Source organism: Lolium rigidum, chromosome 7, assembly GCF_022539505.1.
Source record: "Lolium rigidum isolate FL_2022 chromosome 7, APGP_CSIRO_Lrig_0.1, whole genome shotgun sequence".
Classification (NCBI taxonomy): Eukaryota; Viridiplantae; Streptophyta; class Magnoliopsida; order Poales; family Poaceae; genus Lolium; species Lolium rigidum.
In genome coordinates, this window is record NC_061514.1 from 101,252,024 (window position 1) to 101,273,223 (window position 21,200).

The following is a 21,200-nucleotide window of genomic DNA, read 5'->3' on the forward strand; positions in this document are numbered from 1 at the left end:
TCCTATGAAGACGCATTTCTCCGCTTTGGGTTCTAGCTTGTCCGGTTGTAACTTTTTTACATAGGCTTCGCAACCCCAAACTTTTAGGAACGACGACTTAGGTTTCTTATTAAACAATAATTCATACGGTGTCGTTTCAACGGATTTTGATGGTGCTCTATTTAAAGTGAATGCGGTTGTCTCTAATGCATAACTCCAAAATGATAACGGCAAATCAGTAAGAGACATCATAGAATGAACCATATCTAAGAGAGTTCGATTACGACGTTCGGACACACCATTTCGTTGAGGTGTTCCCGGCGGTGTCAATTGTGAAAGTATTCCGCATTTCTTTAAATGCATGCCAAACTCATAACTCAGATATTCACCTCCACGATCTGATCGTAGAAATTTAATCTTCTTGTTACGTTGATTTTCTACTTCACTTTGGAATTCCTTAAACTTCTCAAAAGTTTCGGATTTATGTTTCATGAAATAGATATACCCATATCTACTCAGATCATCTGTGAAGGTTAGAACATAACGATAACCACCGCGCGATGCTACACTCATTGGTCCGCACACATCGGTATGTATGATTTCCAATAAGTAGTAGCTCGCTCCATAATACCGAAGAATGGAGTCTTAGTCATTTTTCCCATTAGACATGCTTCGCATCTATCAAGTGACTCAAAGTCAAGTGATTCAAGTAACCCATCGGTATGGAGTTTCTTCATGCGTTTCACTCCAATATGACCAAGACGACGAGTGCCACATATAAGTAGAATTATCATTAAATTTAATTCGCTTAGCATCAATGTTATGTATATGTGTATCACTACTATCGAGATCTAACTGAAATAAGACATTCTTTTCAGGTGCTCGACCATAAAAGATATTATTCATAAAAATAGAACAACCATTATTCTCAGAGCTTGAATGAATAACCGTCTTGCATTAAACAAGATCCGGATATAATGTTCATGCTCAACGCGGGTACAAAATAACAATTATTTAGGCTTAAAACTAATCCCGAAGGTAGATGTAGAGGAAGTGTGCCGACAGACGATCACATCGACTTTGGATCCATTTCCAACGCGCATGGTCACTTCATCTTTTAGTAGTCTTCGTTTATTCTTTAGTTCCTGTTTCGAGTTACAAATATGAGCAACCGAACCGATATCAAATACCCGGTACTAGTACGAGAACCGGTAAGATAAACATCTATAACATGTATATCGGATATACCTTCTTTCTTCTTCTTGACAAGGCCGCTCTTCAGATCCGCCAAATACTTGGAGCAATTACGCTTCCAGTGTCCCTTCTCCTTGCAGTAATAACACTCAGCATCAGGCTTAGGGCCAGTCTTAGGTTTCACAGGAGGTGTGGCAGCTTTCTTGCCACTCTTCTTGTTCTTGCCTTTAGACTTGCCCTGTTTCTTGAAGCTGGTGGTCTTGTTGACCATCAACACTTGGTGTTCTTTCTTAATTTCAATCTCAGTAGATTTCAGCATGGAGAAGAGTTCAGGTAACTCTTTGTTCATGTTCTGCATATTGTAATTCATCACAAAGTTCTTGTAACTAGGTGGCGATGATTGAAGGACACGGTTAATCCCCGATCCGTTAGGAATCACTATTCCCAAGTCACCGAGTTTCTTCGCATGCCCGATCATGGCGAGCATGTGCTCACTAACGGAGCTGCCTTCTTCCATCATGTAGTCGAAGAAGTGTTTCGATGCTTCATAGCATTCCACGGCCGCATGAGTCTCAAATATAGTCTTCAACTCATTGATTAACTCATGTGGATCGTGGTGCTCAAAACGTTTTTGAAGATCGGCTTCCGGATCGCATAAGATGGCACACCGAACTTGAGAGTACCGAGTTTTCCGAGTCTCGTAAACAGCTTTTACTTCATCGGTTTCAGTTTCTGCCGGAGGGTCACCTAGCGGTGCATCAAGCACATATTGCGATTTCCGCCATTGAGGAAAATCCTCACATGACGGAACCGGTCGGTGAAGTTGCTACCGTTGCTCTTAAGCTTTTCTTTCTCTAGGAACTGGTTAAAATTGATTGAGGACGCCATATCTACTACATATTTGCAATAGTTTAGACTAATGTTTATGACAAATTGAGTTCAAATTTTAATTCAATATAATTAAAAACTAGGTGAACTCCCACTCAAAACAATATCCCTCGCATTGTCTTAGTGATCACATGAACCAAATCCACCACACCAAGTCCGATCATCACGAGACAAGATGTAACTTCAATGGCGAACACTCAAAGTGTTCATCATATCAATCATATGATTCATGCTCTACCTTTCGGTATCACGTGTTCCGAGACCATGTCTGTACATGCTAGGCTCGTCAAGGCCACCTTAGTATCCGCATGTGCAAAATCGGCTTGCACCCGTTGTATGCACTTGTTGATTCTATCACACCCGATCATCACGAGATGCTTCGAAACGACAAGTCTTGGCAACGGTGCTACTAAGGATGAACACTTTATTATCTTGAGATTTTAGTGAGAGGGATCATCTTATAATGCTACCGTCGCGATCTAAGCAAAATAAGATGCATAAAAGGATTAACATCACATGCGGTTCATATGTGATATGATATGGCCCTTTTGTCTTTGCGCCTTTGATCTTCATCTCCAAAGCACGGACATGATCTCCATCATCAACGGGCATGATCTCCATCATCGTCGGCGAAGCACCAAGGTCAATGGCGCCGTCTTCATGATTGTCCTCCATGTAGCAACTATTACAACTACTTTGAAATACTACTCAACATGAAATTTAAAGACAACCATAAGGCTCTCCGCCGGTTGCCACAATACAATAATGATCATCTCATACATAGTCATCATCACATTATGGCCATATCACATCACCAAACCCTGCAAAAACAAGTTAGACGTTCTCTAATTTGGTTTGCATATTTTACGTGGTTTAGGGTTTTCGAGTGAGATCCAATCTACCTACGAACATGAACCACAACGGTGATACTAGTGTTGTCAATAGAAGAGTAAATTGAATCTTTACTATAGTAGGAGAGACAGACACCCGCAAAGCCTCTTATGCAATACAAGTTGCATGTCGAACGAGGAACAAGTCTCATGAACGCGGTCATGTAAAGTTAGTCCGAGCCGCTTCATCCCACTATGCCATAAAGATGCAAAGTACTCAACTAAAGATAACAAGAGCATCAACGCCCACAAAACCATTGTGTTCTACTCGTGCAACCATCTATGCATAGACACGGCTCGATACCACTTGTAGGATAACGTAGCATAGAAAACAAAAAATTTCCTACCGCGAACACGAAATCCAAGCCAAGATGCAATCTAGAAGACGGTAGCAACGAGGGGATTATCGAGTCTCACCCTTGAAGAGATTCCAAAGCCTACAAGATGAGGCTCTTGTTGCTGCGGTAGACGATCACTTGCCGCTTGCAAAAGCGCGTAGAAGATCTTGATCACGGCGCCACGAACGGGCGAGCACCTCCGTACTCGGTCACACGTTCGGTTGTTGATGAAGACGACGTCCACCTCCCGTTCCAGCGGGCAGCGGAAGTAGTAGCTCCTCTTGAATCCGACAGCACGACGGCGTGGTGTCGGTGGCGGTGGGAGAACTCCGGCGGAGCTTCGCTAAAGCACGCGGGAGCTATGGAGGAGAGGGGGCGGCTAGGGTTTGGGAGGGGGTGGCCGGCCACTCAAGGGGCGGCCGGGTTGTGGTCTTGGGGTGGCCGGCCCCCTCCCCTTGGCCCCTCATTATATAGGTGGAAGCCCCAAGTGTTGGACTACAAGTTTTCGAATAAGACCCGAACCCAAAACCTTCCATGTGATAGGGAAACCTACCCAAGGTGGGAATCCCACTATTCCCCCCTTCCATGTTGGGGGGTGGCCGGCCCCCATAGGGGGAGTCCACTTGGGACTCCTCCCCCACTAGGGTTGGCCGGCCATGGAGGTGGAGTCCCTCCGGGACTCCACCTTCCTTGGTGGTTTCTTCCGGACTTTTCTAGAACCTTCTAGAACCTTCCATAGAACCTTCCGCATCATTTTAATTCACATAAAATGACATCCTATATATGAATCTTATTCTCCGGACCATTCCGGAACTCCTCGTGATGTCCGGGATCTCATCCGGGACTCCGAACAAATATTCGAACTCCATTCCATATTCAAGTTCTACCATTTCAACATCCAACTTTAAGTGTGTCACCCTACGGTTCGCGAACTATGCGGACATGGTTGAGTACTCACTCCGACCAATAACCAATAGCGGGATCCGGAGATCCATAATGGCTCCCACATATTCAATGATGACTTTAGTGATCGAATGAACCATTCACATACAATACCAATTCCCTTTGTCACGCGATATTTTACTTGTCCGAGGTTTGATCTTCGGTATCACTCTATACCTTGTTCAACCTCGTCTCCGACAAGTACTCTTTACTCGTACCGTGGTATGTGGTCTCTTATGAACTTATTCATATGCTTGCAAGACATTAGATGACATTCCACCGAGAGGGCCCAGAGTATATCTATCCGTCATCGGGATGGACAAATCCCACTCGTTGATCCATATGCCTCAACTCATACTTTCCGGATACTTAATCCCACCTTTATAACCACCCATTTACGCAAGTGGCGTTTGGTGTAATCAAAGTACCTTTCCGGTATAAGTGATTTACATGATCTCATGGTCATAAGGACTAGGTAACTATGTATCGAAAGCTTATAGCAAATAACTTAATGACGAGATCTTATGCTACGCTTAATTGGGTGTGTCCATTACATCATTCATATAATGATATAACCTTGTTATTAATAACATCCAATGTTCATGATTATGAAACTAATCATCCATTAATCAACAAGCTAGTTTAAGAGGCATACTAGGGACTTCTTGTTGTCTACATATCACACATGTACTAATGTTTCGGTTAATACAATTATAGCATGGTATATAAACATTTATCATAAACATAAAGATATATAATAACCACTTTTATTATTGCCTCTTGGGCATATCTCCAACATGACTGTGCTGCCACATCTCTATATTTTTGAATTCTAAACAATTACTTAAGTAAATAATAATGAATATATATATATATAATAATAATAAAGAATTTGAAAAACAATTAAATGATTTAATTTTTGTCTTTTTATTTAATATGGAATAATTAATATCAGTAAATACGAATTTGGCAAATAATATGTCTAAATTGATCAGAAAAATAAGAGGAATACAAATATGACATCCATATCATATTTTGAACCTACAATTTAATTTACCCAAAAATCATGAGCAATAGATTAAGTACCTCTAGTTTAAATCTGGTTGACTTTATCGAAAATGAGGTGGGAAACGGCCTCGGCATGACATAGTTTGCCGAAATGAGGTCATATTTGGCACGTGTGTGGGTCCTAGGATGGGAAGCAAGACCCCGGACGCGGATTTCTAATCCGACCCACGGGCGACCATATTTTCATTTTTAGCGTGCCCAAGCGGTTTTTATTTGTGAAGCAGCTACATGGGGCGCATTTTAGTATGACGTGAAACCTCCGTGCGATGATAGTAGACCACCTACGCACCACCTATCACATGGCATGTACACGCGTTAGCTATTTGAGAACCCATGCGGCTTCCGGCGGTGTCCCGCCGATTCCGTCGGAAACCGACCGGATTTGAACTAGGGCTCAACTATCCGTCACTCCAGAAATTCCGGAAAAAATGTTTTTAGTTCTACGATGCATCATTATATGTGCTAATTTTTGTCCGTTTAGTTTGTTCGCGAATGGGTGCACCCGCACGCCCGGTATGGCGATACCGCATGTCCCTGTTTTGGCCAGATGGCAATTTGAAAATCCCACGGAGCCGCGTGGCGTCATTTCATATGTCATGGTAACTATTCCGTTTGTCAAAAGTGGGATACGGCAATTATTTTGAAAAACCTTCACGAAAAGGACTATCACGTCCGGAGTTCTATGGATTTAAGGGGAAATGAGGTGGGAAACGGCCTCGGCATGGCATAAATTACCGAAACGAGGTCATATTTGGCACGTGTGTGGGCCCTAGGATGGGAAGCAAGACCCCGGGTGCGGATTTCTAATCTGACACACGGGCGACCATCGTTTCATTTTTAGCGTGCCCAAACGGTTTTTATTTGTGAAGCGACTACATGGGGCACATTTTAATATGACGTGAAACCTCCGTGCGATCATAGTAGACCACCTACGCACCACCTATCACATGACATGTGCACGCATTAGCTTTTTGGGAAGCCATGCGGTTTCCGGCGGTGTCCCGCCGAATCCGCTGGAAACTGACCGGATTTGAACTAGGGCTCAACTATCCGTCGCTCCAGAAATTCCGGAAAAAATGTTTTTAGTTCTACGACGCATCATTATATGTGCTAATTTTTGTCCGTTTAGTTTTTTCGCGAATGGGTGCACCCGCACGCCCGGTACGGCGATACCGCATGTCCTAGGGTGCTGTTTTGGCCAGATGGCAATTTGAACGAAGTCAAAAAATCTCACGGAGCTGCGTGGCGTCATTTTATATGTCATAGTAACTATTCCGTTTGTCAAAACTGGGATGTGGCAATTATTTTGGAAAACCCTTCACGAAAAGAGCTATCACATCCGGAGTTATATGGATTTCAGGGGAAATGAGGTGGGAAACGACCTCGGCATGGCATAGTTTCCCGAAACAAGGTCATATTTGGCACGTGTGTGGGCCCTAGGATGGAAAGCGAGACCCCGGGTGCGGATTTCTAATCCGACCAACGGGCGACCATCTTTTCATTTTTAGCGTGCCCAAACGGTTTTTATTTGTGAAGCAGCTACATGGGGAACATTTTAGTATGACATGAAACCTCCGTGCGATGATAGTAGACCACCTACGCACCACCTATCACATGACATGTGCACGCATTAGCTTTTTGGGAACTCATGCGGCTTTCGGCGGTGTCCCGCCGAATCCGTTGGAAACTGACCGGATTTGAACTAGGGCTCAACTATCCGTCGCTCCAGAAATTCCGGAAAAAATGTTTTTAGTTCTACGACGCATCATTATATGTGCTAATTTTTGTCCGTTTAGTTTTTTCGCGAATGTGTGCACCCGCACGCCCGGTACGGCGATACCGCATGTCCTGGGGGGATGTTTTGGCCAGATGGCAATTTGAACGAAGTCAAAAAATCTCACGGAGCCGCGTGGCATCATTTTATATGTCATAGTAACTATTCCGTTTATCAAAACTGGGATGTGGCAATTATTTTCGAAAACCCTTCACGAAAAGAGCTATCACGTCCGGAGTTCTATGGATTTCAGGGGAAATGAGGTGGGAAACGGCCTCGACATGGCATAATTTTCCGAAACGAGGTCATATTTGACACGTGTGTGGGCCCTAGGATGGTAAGCAATACCCTGGACGCGGATTTCTAATCCGACCCACGAGCGACCATTTTTTCATTTTTGGCGTGTGTGAAAGCCATGAAACCTCGAACATTATAGCTCATTTATAAGAAAATTTATTTAGGTATTTGAAATATTCCATTTTTGATATTTTTCTATGATAGATCTTGTTTTTCTGCAAAATTTGATATACTATACTTATTTTTCTCAGTTAGAATGATTTAGTTATGCTTTTTTGAAGACTGCCGTTGAGAAATAGGAAAAAGCTATGCCGACGGTTTAACCGTCGGCACAGTTCTGTAGTGGAAAAAAAAAGTTGTGCCGACGGCCAGAGCTGTGCCGACGGTGACCGTCGACACCTCCAGCCTGTACCGACGGCCAATTTAACGCCGACGGTCATCCTCGTCGTCGCGCTCCGGCGGCTACTGTGCCGACGGCCCCGACATTTGGCCGTCGGCACATCGCCTGGCCGTCGGCGTACGGCAATTCTCCCATAGTGCGTTGGCAGCATCATAAATCACAACAATTTGTTTTTTAATTGGAAGTGGTTCATATTGTAGTTTATTGGGCACTTCTATGAACCTTGCACCTCTATTGAGTAATGCCTGAGTCGCAGCATCAAGGTCTGACCCAAATTGAGCGAAGGCGGCCACTTCGCGATATTGTGCCGATTCCAGTTTTGAACTACCGTCGCACAGACAGGGAGACATATTTAGGAGGTCGTTCCCTTATGAGCACCTTCATTGGTGGTGGTCAATCCGATTTCATCTCCAAAATAGGTCGATCGGCCTGAGCCTTCCAGGACTAATACTAGGTAAGCTTATTCTGGCTCTTCTTCATTAAATAGCTTCATGGCACCAAGAACAGCTTTGCCTTTTCTTGCCGGTCGTTTAATTTACGTAGATGATCTAGCTAAGCTAGGTTAATTCGTCAAATTCCTCTTGCATTTTCCTTTGAGAATTGAGATTCAGATTAGATTGCAGCGTTGGCCTGTTTGGAGACCGTACGTACCTGCTGCGTCCTTGTCAGGAGGGAGCAATAACACGCAATCGACATGAACAAAACAGCCGGGTAAGAAGAGCTTTCGCATGCATGGCATGCAAGCTCCGCATGCAATTCTGTTGGAGACTTCCCTTTCATTTCGATCCTTTGTTGGCTTAGAGAAGAACGCTATTTGGTTCTCGTAATCTTGGTTCGAAAATCGAAACCATAACTATAGTCTATAGAAGAACAGCGGTCGACGTTGTTTCTTCTCTGCCCAACTTATTTCTTCAGAATCGCACTTGCTCACATGCCCCATATGGCCATATCTCTTCAGGGTGCTTTGCTTTTCGCGTTGTTCCAAGCTCTGGTAGGCGTCATGGGGGAAGCGAATGCTGAACCTACGAATGTAAGCCTTCTATAATTAGCCCGCAGGATCATGTTCATTAATTTACTCTATCTCATTCTCACATGCCATTTTCACACATGATCCTCCTCTATTCATTCCTTCACAGTGTGCCTATTTCCTTTTCTTGTGCAGAGCATCACCGTAGACGTGAGAGTGTACATGCACTGCGACGCCTGCGAGAGATTAGTACGCCGCACCATCAAGAAGATGGATGGTAAAAACAAGAAGAAAATACTGAATTCCAAGCCTGTTCATGTGATGTCACTAACGTCTGATCACCATCCATCTGTAGGCGTCGAGACGGTGGAGGTGGACAGGGAGGAGAACAAGATAACGGTAACAGGGGATTTCAAAGCCCACAAGTTGCTGAAGAAGATCAAGAAGAAGACCGGGAAGAAGGCGGAGATATTGGTCCCGGAACCTGAGGTAAATGAGGAAGAACACCAGGAGGAAGCCGAGGAGGTTCATGCTCCTTACAGCGATCCGGTGCCGGACATGGACCATGTTCTAAATAACGAGTTCCTGAGGCCGGCACGATGGGACCATCATTACTTCGATGACGAGAACACGGAAGCGTGTAGGATAATGTAGCCGTAGCGATACTGTTAGGAGCGGTCCTTACTAACTATGCATTGGTTACTTATAGCTTACACTTGTAAACATATCACAGCAGGCCTATTAGCTCAGCTGGTTAGAGCGTCGTGCTAATAACGCGAAGGTCACAGGTTCGAGACCTGTATGGGCCATTCTTTTTTCTGAATTAGCTTTCCTGAAGGTCTGGAATGTTGTTTTTTCTGCAAATAAGCGGGTTCGAGACCTGTATGAGCCATTCTTTTTTCTGAATTCTGAATCCTCCAGGAACTGGAATGTTGTTTTTTCTGCAAATAAGCGCCAACAAAAAAAAATCTCTAGATTACAAGCACTGAACATTACTGGCCGTAAACGCCTCCAAACAAAAACAAGCATGCATTGGACCAAAAAAAATTCTGAATAGTTCCTGAAGGTAACTAGAATGTTGGCTTTTTTGCAAATAAGTGCCAACAAAAAAATGATGTTACTTCCAGATTACAAGCACTGAACATGAACATTACTGACCGAAAACAAGCATGCACTGGAGAGCATTTTTGTGTAAATCATGAAAGTGATGCTTTTATGGGTCAATCTTTGTTTCCCCCGAAGGTAACTGGAATGTTGGTTTTTTGCAAATAAGCTCCAAAAAATGATATTATTTCCAGATTACAAGCACTGAACATTACTGACCGAAAACACCTCCATAGAAGCAATAAAGTGGGCAGCATTTTTGTGTAAACCCATGAAAGATAATGCTCCCTGAAAATGAGTCAGATACAGAGAAAAGACTTCTTCCATAAGCCTGCTAACACAAATAGTCTCAAGATTGACACTGTGGCTCAAACTTCCAAAAGGTGTAAAAATCTTCCGAAGCACATAACTGTCTTGCGAGCGAGACGCGACACTACATTGTATGTCTTCAATAATGTTGACATAAGGTTTGGATATTGAATCAATGTACAATAGTTACAAATATAAGGAATGTACATTGTCTAGAGTAACAGTACTTCATCCGAACAACTCACAAACTCATAATACATATGCAGACAATACACGTGGTCATTGACCGGTACACTTAACGCTCCATGGTTTGGCGGCAAGAGGTCTACCAAAAATAATTTTCCGTGTGTAAGAAAACTACAACGGCCTATCATAGGGTGGCGGCTCGAGAATCCTGCCAGCCCAATTCACGAGCTCGTCGTTCCCAGATTGCAGTCAGTTTCTTCTCCTTGGAGATTGCTCCCTCAGACTTCTCCCTAGCTTCCTCACAAGTCTCTGTAGCCGCATTACACTTCTCTGCCTCTCGCTGGTACTGGGTAGCCTGCCTTTTTGCCTCCACAAGAGTGGCGTTCATGTGATGGCTGTGCTCCTCAGCTACAACCTGCTGCAGCTTCAGTTCCTCATTAAGGAGATCAACAAACTGCTTCTCCATCTCTTTGTTACGCTCAGGATCATTTGTGCCGCAAGCTGCATATTCAACTTCAAATTATTTTTCGATTCAACAAGATTGCCTGATAACAGCAGTAACAGAAGTAGAACGAAACCGACGCCACCATACGAAAAGGAGTTCACAAGAAAAGTTCCAGCTCACAAGTACTTGGACAGAAATGTGGCAAAAGGTTTACACTATCCTGTTCATGCAGAGCATTTGCAATTTCACCATAGAACTTATGATAGTTATGTAGGTGAAAGCTTTATGTGCAGCAGCAATATAACACTTCGTCAGCACACAGTAAGCTGCATGGCATGCAAATTGGTGCAGGGGAGGAGTCATCATCCCTTACTGGAATGGAAACAGCAGGAAGTAATCCACGTTCAGTTGTGATGTTAATGCGTTACTGGAAATTTGCAGGCTAATGTGTTACTGGAAATAGCAGGAAGTATTTCATGTTTGGCTGCAATGTTACTGGGAAATATAAGGAAGTAATCCATGTATGATTGCAATATGTTAAACCCCATCACAGATGTGTGGTGTGGGTGGTATGTGCATAACGAAGTACTATTTTGGACTGAAGCTCGTTAGCATATGATGCATACCATCATAGACTGAGAACGACATCGTCATTATCCTTCTTGTGTACTTGCTCATGTATAGCTAATACCACAAGCACATCAAAATTCTATGCAAATATAATGAAAAAACACACGATTTTCTCAATCACATTTGGATGCTGTAGCAGTTGTAGAGTAGGTCATTCAATAGGTATATCCCAGTTCCCAAATATTCCATGCTTAAGTCATTAAGGCCCAATCTTACAGAAACTGCAAAATGATTTAGGCCAGCCTGATACGTAGCATGCCAGCAGTTTAAAAGAGCAATATCAACATAGTAAAACGGACGAACTGATGATAAACTGTTAAAGGATGAACTAATTTATCTAACGCTTCATATAGAGTAAAACAACACTCTCAAAGGTAAGGGAAATGTCAAGAACGACACTAGTAGAATAGCATGCATTGTAATAACACCTGGACATGGAAATTGTGCTGGGGGAGATAAAAGTCCAGGAACAGTCTAAAGTTGCAGGTGGAATTGTTTGGTAGAGAAAATATCATGATGAGAACTTGGCCAATTATGTCAACCAGGCCTTAGCAATACAACCGTTATGTTCGACCAATTGCAGTGATAAGACCGCATAATATACTGAAATCTGAGTTGAAGTGAGTATGAAGGAGGAGCTCAAACCTGAAATTGAGAAGTTCATGAGCCCTGCAAAGGAAGGAAAATGTACAATCCTGTCAGTTCTGAAGGTGGAAGACATGAATAAGCAGTTGATTTGGCCTATTGCTATTATTAGTGCAGAGTTCAATTCACCCACTGCATTCATGAGCAGCTGCATTCATGTAGGGTAACACCAACCCGTGCCCGTGCCCGTGCCCATTTTCTTATCTACAGAACTTTGAGGCGTCGGCGGGCGCAGATCTGAGGAGAGGGGGCGGGAGCGGAGGCTCACCGGGCGCGATGGAGTGGAGGGAGAGGGGCGGCGGGCAGTCGCAGGTGCAGGGCGGGCACGTGGGGGAGGAGGAGGAGACGGCGGCCGTGACGGTGGCGGCGGAGGAGGAGAAGCCCTTCTTGTAGCGCCAGTAGAGCGCGGGCCCGGAGACGCCGAGCGCGGAGGCCACGGCCAGGATCACCAGGCACCACCGCCCGCACGCCGCCGCGCGGCGCCCCCCGACGGCCATCGCCGGCGCGCGCGCTCGGGTAATGTGTCCGCGCGCCGTGCCCGTGCGTGCTGGGTTCTACCGCGCGCGCGTGGTTGCGGTGATTTCTTGGTCCTGCAGCTCTGGGCGCGGCGTCGTGCTTGTAGCAGTGGTGGTGGTGGTAGCGATGGTGGGTGAGGGAGACGAGCAGAAGGAGGAGAGTGGTGGGGTGGGGGGAGTGTGTGAGTGGGAAGTGAGCGAACAGCGGGGAGTGGTAGGCTGGTCGGAAAGCTCGTCGGTGCGGTGGCGCGGCGGTGAGGAATTCACTCTAGTTTTTTTCCGCGTCACCCTTGGTGGAGACGGACCGAACCCAGCATTTTATCCCGTCGACGAGTCCGGGGACCCAGCTTCCTCTTCACGGCTGCCCGCCGCGTTCGTGGGTGCACCATATGTTAGGGCATCTCCAACCGGGCGATCCAAACGGACGCGCTGTGCCGTCCGTCCGTTTTAGACCGTTTGGGTGGCCGAGCGAACACGCGGACGCGGGGAGGCGACCCAAACGGACGCGCTGCGCCGTCCGTTTTAGACCGTTTGGGTGGCCGAGCGAACACGCGGACAGCGGCCCGCGTCCGCGTGTCCGTTTGGGTCGCACGCTGCGCCCAACGCGGTGACCCAAAAAGACGTCACGTGGTTCGTCTTCCTTGCGCGGCGCTGCGCCATGGCAGGCCTTGACGGGACAGCAATGGTGGGCGGTGGAACGCACGGGAAAGTTCCCGCACGCGCCAAGGTTCTCGCGCGCGCGAAAAGGCCATTGGCGTGCGCTCGCGCCCAAGTTTCCCGCCAGGCCGCCGGCTATAAAAGACAGCGGCGGTCTCTGATACGTCTCCGACGTATCGATAATTTCTTATGTTCCATGCCACATTATTGATGATATCTACATGTTTTATACACATTATATGTCATATTTATGCGTTTTCCGGAACTAACCTATTGACGAGATGCCGAAGGGTCGGCTCCGTTTTCTGTCTGTTTTTGGTTTCAGAAATCCTAGTAAGGAAATATTCTCGGAATTGGACGAAATCAACGCCCGAGCATTTTAGAATCCCCGGAGCTTCCGAACACCCGAGAGCCGCCGAGAGGGGCCACAGGGGGCCCACACATGGTGGCGGCGCGGCCCGGAGGGGGGCGCCGCCCTAGTGTCTGGTGGCCCCAGACCCCTTCTGACGCCGCCCTTCCGCCTACTTAAGGTCTCCGTCGCGAAAACCCTATACGTTCGACGAAACCAGAGAAAACCTTCCAGAGCCGCCGCCATCACGAAGCCAAGATCTGGGGGACAGGAGTCTCTGTTCCGGCACGCCGCCGGGACGGGGAAGTGCCCCCGGAAGGCTTCTCCATCGACACCACCGCCATCTTCATCAACGCTGTTGTCTCCCATGAGGAGGGAGTAGTTCTCCCTCGAGGCTAAGGGTCATACTCGGTAGCTATGTGGTTCATCTCTCTCCTATGTGCTTCAATACAATAATCTCATGAGCTGCCTTACATGATTGAGATTCATATGATGATGCTTGTAATCTAGATGTCATTATGCTAGTCAAGTGGATTTTAATTATGTGATCTCCGGAGACTCCTTGTCCCACGTGTGTAAAGGTGACAGTGTGTGCACCGTGTGGGTCTCTTAGGCTATATTTGACAGAATACTTATTCACTGTTATGAATGGCATAGTGAAGTGCTTATTTATATCTCTTTATGATTGCAATGTGTTTTGTATCACAATTTATCTCGTGTGCTACTCTAGTGATGTTATTAAAGTAGTTTATTCCTCCTGCACGGTGTAATGGTGACAGTGTGTGCATCGTATAGTACTTGGCGTAGGCTATGATTGTGATCTCTTGTAGATTATGAAATTAACTATTGCTATGATAGTATTGATGTGATCTATTCCTCCTTTCGTAGTGTGAAGGTGACAGTGTGCATGCTATGTTAGTACTTGGTTTGGTTATGTTGATCTGTTATGCACTCTAAGATTATTTAAATATGAACATTGAATATTGTGGAGCTTGTTAACTCCGGCATTGAGGGTTCGTGTAATCCTACACGCTTAGTGGTGTTCATCATCCAACAAGAGGGTGTAGAGTCTAGCATCTATCTATTTATTCTGTTATGTGATCAATGTTGAGAGTGTCCACTAGTGAAAGTATGATCCCTAGGCCTTGTTCCTAAATATCGCTATCGCTGCTTGTTTCATCGTTTTACCGCATTTATACTCGCTCGCAATATTACTACCATCAACCGCACGCCAGCAAGCACTTTTACTGGCGCCGTTACTATCTGCTCATATTCATTCATACCACTTGTATTTCACTATCTCTTCGCCGAACTAGTGCACCTATTAGGTGTGTTGGGGACACAAGAGACTTCTTGCTTTGTGGTTGCAGGGTTGCATGAGAGGGATATCTTTGACCTCTTCCTCCCCGAGTTCGATAAACCTTGGGTGATCCACTTAAGGGAAACTTTTCGCTGTTCTACAAACCTCTGCTCTTGGAGGCCCAACACTGTCTACAAGAATAGAAGCACCCGTAGACATCAAGCACTTTTCCGGCGCCGCTTGCCGGGGAGGAAAGGTAAAAGGCACTCATACTTCGGTCCCAGGTAACTAAGTACTTTTCTGTTGCCGTTGTGTGTGTGCTCGAAGCTATTTCCTTTAGATCCTGCAATTGCATCTTTTTGTTTCTTGTTTACACTAGTTTGGCATAATGGACAACAATGAGTTTCTTATTCTATTTCCTGATTTAAGACATGGATGGTTTGATGCGGAAATTAAAAAACCTATGGAACATATTAGTATGAACGCTTTGAACACCATTGTTGCTAATGATATGGAAAATTCTAAGCTTGGGGAAGCTGGCTTTGATGAGCATGATATTTTTAGTCCCCCAAGCATTGAGGAGAAAATGTACTTTGATGATACTTTGCCTCCTACTTATGATGATTATAATGATAGTGGTCTTTTGGTGCCGCCTACTATGGAGGATAAGTTTAATTATGATTACAATATGCCTCCTATATTTGATGATGAGAATAATAATGATAGCTACTTTGTTGAATTTGCTCCCACTACAACTAATAAAATTGATTATGCTTATGTGGAGAGTAATAATTTTATGCATGAGACTCATGATAAGAATGCTTTATGTGATACTTATATTGTTGAATTTGTTCATGACACTACTGAAAGTTATTATGAGAGAGGGAAACATGGTTGTATGCATCTTAATAATGTTAAGTTTCCCATTTTTATGTTGAGAATTGTGAAGTTACTCTTGTTTTATCCTCTTATGCTTGTCACTTTGTTCTTCATGAATTCATTTGTGTACAAGATTCCTTTTCATAGGAAGCATGTTAGGCTTAAATTTGTTTTGAATTTGCTTCTTGATGCTCTCTTTTGCTTCAACTCTTATTTCTTGGGAGTGCATCATTAAAATTGCTGGGCCCATCTTAATGGCTATAAAGAAAGCACTTCTTGGGAGATAACCCATGTGTTTATTTTACTACAGTACTTTTATTTTGTATTTGAGTCTTGGAAGTTGTTACTACTGTAGCAACCTCTCCTTATCTTATTTTATTGCATTGTTGTGCCAAGTAAAGTCTTTGATAGTAGGGTTGATACTAGATTTGGATTATCGCGCAGAAACAGATTTCTGTCTGTCACGAATCTGGGCCTAATTCTCTGTAGGTAACTCAGAAAAATCTTCCAATTTACGTGCGTGATCCTCAGATATGTACGCAACTTTCATTCAATTTGGGCATTTTCATCTGAGCAAGTCTGGTGCCACTTTAAAATTCATCTTTACGGACTGTTCTGTTTTGACAGATTCTGCCTTTTATTTCGCATTGCCTCTTTCGCTGTGTTGGATGGATTTCTTTGTTCCATTGACTTCCAGTAGCTTTGGGCAATGTCCAGAAGTGTTAAGAATGATTGTGTCACCTCTGAACATGTGAATTTTGATTATGCACTAACCCTCTAATGAGTTTGTTTCGAGTTTGGTGTGGAGGAAGTTTTCAAGGGTCAAGAGAGGAGGATGATATACTATGATCAAGAAGAGTGAAGAGTCTAAGCTTGGGGATGCCCCCGTGGTTCATCCCTGCATATTTTAAGAAGACCCAAGCGTCTAAGCTTGGGGATGCCCAAGGCATCCCCTTCTTCATCGACAATTTATCAGGTTCCTTCTCTTGAAACTATATTTTTATTCAGTCACATCTTATGTACTTTACTTGAAGCGTCTGTGTGCTTTTGTTTGTGTTTTTTGTTTGAATAAATGCTTGTGTGGGAGAGAGACACGCTCCGCTGGTTCGTATGAACACATGTGTTCTTAGCTTTTAATGTTCATGGCGAAGGTTGAAACTGCTTCGTTAATTGTTATATGGTTGGAAACGGGAAATGCTACATGTAGTAATTGGAAAAATGTCTTGGATAATGTGATACTTGGCAATTGTTGTGCTCATGTTTAAGCTCTTGCATCATATACTTTGCACCCATTAATGAAGAAATACATAGAGCTTGCTAAAATTTGGTTTGCATATTTGGTCTCTCTAAAGTCTAGATAATTTCTAGTATTGAGTTTTGAACAACAAGGAAGACGGTGTAGAGTCTTATAATGTTTACAATATGTCTTTTATGTGAGTTTTGCTGCACCGGTTCATCCTTGTGTTTGTTTCAAATAACCTTGCTAGCCTAAACCTTGTATCGAGAGGGAATACTTCTCATGCATCCAAAATCCTTGAGCCAACCACTATGCCATTTGTGTCCACCATACCTACCTACTACATGGTATTTCTCCGCCATTCCAAAGTAAATTGCTTGAGTGCTACCTTTAAATTCCCATCATTCGCCTTTGCAATATATAGCTCATGGGACAAAATAGCCTTAAAAACTATTATGGTATTGAATATGTACTTATGCACTTTATCTCTTATTAAGTTGCTTGTTGTGCGGTAACCATGTTTTCTGGGGACGCCATCAACTTTTTACCTTTGTTGAATATCATGTGAGTTGCTATGCATGTTCGTCTTGTCTGAAGTAAGGGCGGTTTTCACAATCAAATGGTTTGAGTATGCATACTGTTAGAGAAGAACATTGAGCCGCTAACTAAAGCCATGAATCATGGTGGAAGTTTCAGTTTGGACATAAAACCTCAATCTCTTATGAGAATATTAACTCGTTGTTGAATGCTTAAGCATTAAAAGAGGAGTCCATTATCTCGTTGTCTATGTTGTCCCGGTATGGGTGTCTAAGTTGAAGAATGATCAAAAGCGAGAAATCCAATGCGAACTTTCTCCTTAGACCCTTGTACAGGCGGCATAGAGGTACCCCTTTGTGACACTTGGTCGAAACATATGTTATGCAATGATAATCCGTGTTAATCCGAACTAATTAGGACAAGGTGCGGGCACTACTAGTATACTATGCATGAGGCTTGCAACTTGTAAGATATAATTTACATAATACATATGCTTTATTACTACCGTTGACAAAATTGTTTCATGTTTTCAAAATAAAAGCTCTAGCACAAATATAGCAATCGATGCTTTCCTCTTTGAAGGACCTTTCTTTTACTTTTATGTTGAGTCAGTTCACCTATTTCTCTCAATCTCAAGAAGCAAACACTTGTGTGAACTGTGCATTGATTCCTACATACTTGCATATTGCACTTGTTATATTACTTTACATTGACACTATCCATGAGATATACATGTTATAAGTTGAAAGCAACCGCTGAAACTTAATCTTCCTTTGTGTTGCTTCAATATCTTTTACTTTGAATTATTGCTTTATGAGTTAACTCCTATGCAAGACTTATTGATGCTTGTCTTGAAAGTACTATTCATGAAAAGTCTTTGCTTTATGATTCATTTGTTTACTCATGTCATTACCTTTGTTTTGATCGCTGCATTCATTACATATGCCTACAATAGTATGATCAAGTTTATGATGGCATGTCACTCCAGAAATTATCTTTGTTATCGTTTACCTGCTCGGGACGAGCATGAACTAAGCTTGGGGATGCTGATACGTCTCCGACGTATCGATAATTTCTTATGTTCCATGCCACATTATTGATGATATCTACATGTTTTATACACATTATATGTCATATTTATGCATTTTCCGGAACTAACCTATTGACGAGATACCGAAGTGCCAGTTCCTATTTTCTGCTGTTTTTGGTTTCAGAAATCCTAGTAAGAAAATATTCTCGGAATTGGACGAAATCAATGCCCAGCATCTTAGAATCCCCGGGAGCTTCCAGAACACCCGAGAGCCGCCAGAGAGGGGCCACAGGGGGCCCACACATGGTGGCGGCGCGGCCCAGGAGGGGCGCCGCCCTAGTGTCCGGTGGCCCTGCACTCTTCCTCGACGTCGCCCTTCCGCCTACTTAAGGTCTCCGTCGCGAAAACCCTATTACGCTCGACGAAACCAGAGAAAACCTTCCAGAGCCGCCGCCATCACGAAGCCAAGATCTGGGGGACAGGAGTCTCTGTTCCGGCACGCCGCCGGGACGGGGAAGTGCCCCCGGAAGGCTTCTCCATCGACACCACCGCCATCTTCATCAACGCCGCTGTCTCCCATGAGGAGGGAGTAGTTCTCCCTCGAGGCTAAGGGCTGTACCGGTAGCTATGTGGTTCATCTCTCTCCTATGTGCTTCAATACAATAATCTCATGAGCTGCCTTACATGATTGAGATTCATATGATGATGCTTGTAATCTAGATGTCATTATGCTAGTCAAGTGGATTTTACTTATGTGATCTCCGGAGACTCCTTGTCCCACGTGTGTAAAGGTGACAAGTGTGTGCACCGTGTGGGTCTCTTAGGCTATATTTCACGAATACTTATTCACCGTTATGAATGGCATAGTGAAGTGCTTATTTATATCTCTTTATGATTGCAATGTGTTTTGTATCACAATTTATTTGTGTGCTACTCTAGTGATGTTATTAAAGTAGTTTATTCCTCCCGCACGGTGTAATGGTGACAAGTGTGTGCATCGTATAGTACTTGGCGTAGGCTATGATTGTGATCTCTTGTAGATTATGAAGTTAACTATTGCTATGATAGTATTGATGTGATCTATTCCTCCTTTCGTAGTGTGAAGGTGACAAAGTGTGCATGCTATGTTAGTACTTGGTTTGGTTATGTTGATCCGTTATGCACTCTAAGATTATTTAAATATGAACATTGAATATTGTGGAGCTTGTTAACTCCGGCATTGAGGGTTCGTGTAATCCTACACGCTTAGTGGTGTTCATCATCCAACAAGAGGGTGTAGAGTCTAGCATCTATCTATTTATTCTGTTATGTGATCAATGTTGAGAGTGTCCACTAGTGAAAGTATGATCCCTAGGCCTTGTTCCTAAATATCGCTATCGCTGCTTGTTTACTCGTTTTACCGCATTTATACCGCTCGCAATATTACTACCATCAATCGCACGCCAAGCAAGCACTTTTCTCGGCGCCGTTACTACTGCTCATATTCATTCATACCACTTGTATTTCACTATCTCTTCGCCGAACTAGTGCACCTATTAGGTGTGTTGGGGACACAAGAGACTTCTTGCTTTGTGGTTGCAGGGTTGCATGAGAGGGATATCTTTGACCTCTTCCTCCCCGAGTTCGATAAACCTTGGGTGATCCACTTAAGGGAAACTTGCTGCTGTTCTACAAACCTCTACTCTTGGAGGCCCAACACTGTCTACAAGAATAGAAGCACCCGTAGACATCAGTCTCACATACCGCATCACACCCGCTCTGCCGTCCTCTCCCCCTCCACCTTCTCCGGCGCCCTCTCCATCGCCATGCCGCGCACCCTGCAGGCCACGTGGGCCAAGCTCTCCCTCGCCACCCGCGCCAGGTTCCCGCGGACGGAGGAGGAGGAGCGCGCGGACTCGCGGTGGGTCGCCGACGACGAGGCGCTCCGCATCGCTGCCGAGGCGGCGGCGAAGAAGGGAGGGGACGCGGAGATGGTGGAGGCGGCCGCGGACGGCTGGCACGAGACCGCGGACGGCTGGTACGAGGCCGCAGAGGAGGGGGCGGCCGCCGCGGAGGAGGTGCCCGTCGACGAGGAGGACCTCGCGCTGGCGAACATCAACGCCGCCATCGAGGAGCGTCTCGCCGACCTCACGCGCGTGACGAAGGAGCACGAGGCCACCTGCCGGGCCGGCCGCCGCCGATTAGGCGACCTCCTCGGCCAGAAGAACGAGCTGCTCGCTATGCGAGCAGCCCGCCACCTCATCCAGATGTCCTCGCCCGAGCGGCGCGCCTGGGAGACTGCTGCGTCGGTGGAGCGCGGCCGACAAGAACGCATGCGCCGGCGGAACGAGAACCACGAGGCCCAGGCCGCCGGCCGCGTCCGCCTGGAGGCGCGCACCGCTGTGGAACGAGCCGCCCTGCAGGAGCTGGAGCTACGCGGGAAGCGGATGGTGCCGCCGCAGGAGGCGGAGCGCGAGCGCCCGAGGCGCGCGGGCGGAAAGGAGGAGGATGAAGGCCTCCGCCGCGCCACCCAGCTCGTAAGCTGGAGTGGAATCCTCACGCATACAGGCCGTCCGCGTCGAGTGAAATCCACGGCCCCGACGGCGAGCCGGCGAGGAGTCGTCGGCGAGGCTGCCGGCCCCGTACGTAATAGGATAGAAG

General features: G+C 45.2%; 1 protein-coding gene and 1 non-coding gene across 2 annotated transcripts; one reads left to right on the forward strand and one right to left on the reverse strand.

Annotated features, from left to right (window-relative positions):
- The first annotated feature begins 9,472 nt into the window (after positions 1-9,472).
- On the forward strand, positions 9,473-9,546 carry TRNAI-AAU. The gene has a single exon. It is a non-coding gene; the product is annotated as a tRNA-Ile (tRNA).
- A 752-nt stretch (positions 9,547-10,298) lies between these two features.
- LOC124677601 lies at positions 10,299-12,553 on the reverse strand. Its single transcript, XM_047213574.1, has 3 exons — positions 12,325-12,553; positions 12,057-12,080; positions 10,299-10,837 (listed from the first exon to the last, which is right to left on the reverse strand). Exons 1-3 carry the CDS (start codon positions 12,551-12,553, stop codon positions 10,521-10,523), a joined length of 570 nt encoding a protein of 189 aa, XP_047069530.1. The 3' UTR covers positions 10,299-10,520.
- Between the last annotated feature and the right edge of the window lie 8,647 nt (positions 12,554-21,200).

Coding starts and splice junctions, on each gene's coding strand:
- LOC124677601 (XM_047213574.1), bottom strand. CDS start 12,553: ATGGCCGTCGGGGGGCGCCGCGCGGCGGCGTGCGGGCGGTGGTGCCTG. Junction 12,081..12,324: donor CCTCCACTCCATCGCGCCCG/GTGAGCCTCCGC, acceptor CTTCCTTTGCAG/GGCTCATGAACTTCTCAATT. Junction 10,838..12,056: donor CATGAACTTCTCAATTTCAG/GTTTGAGCTCCT, acceptor TTGAATATGCAG/CTTGCGGCACAAATGATCCT.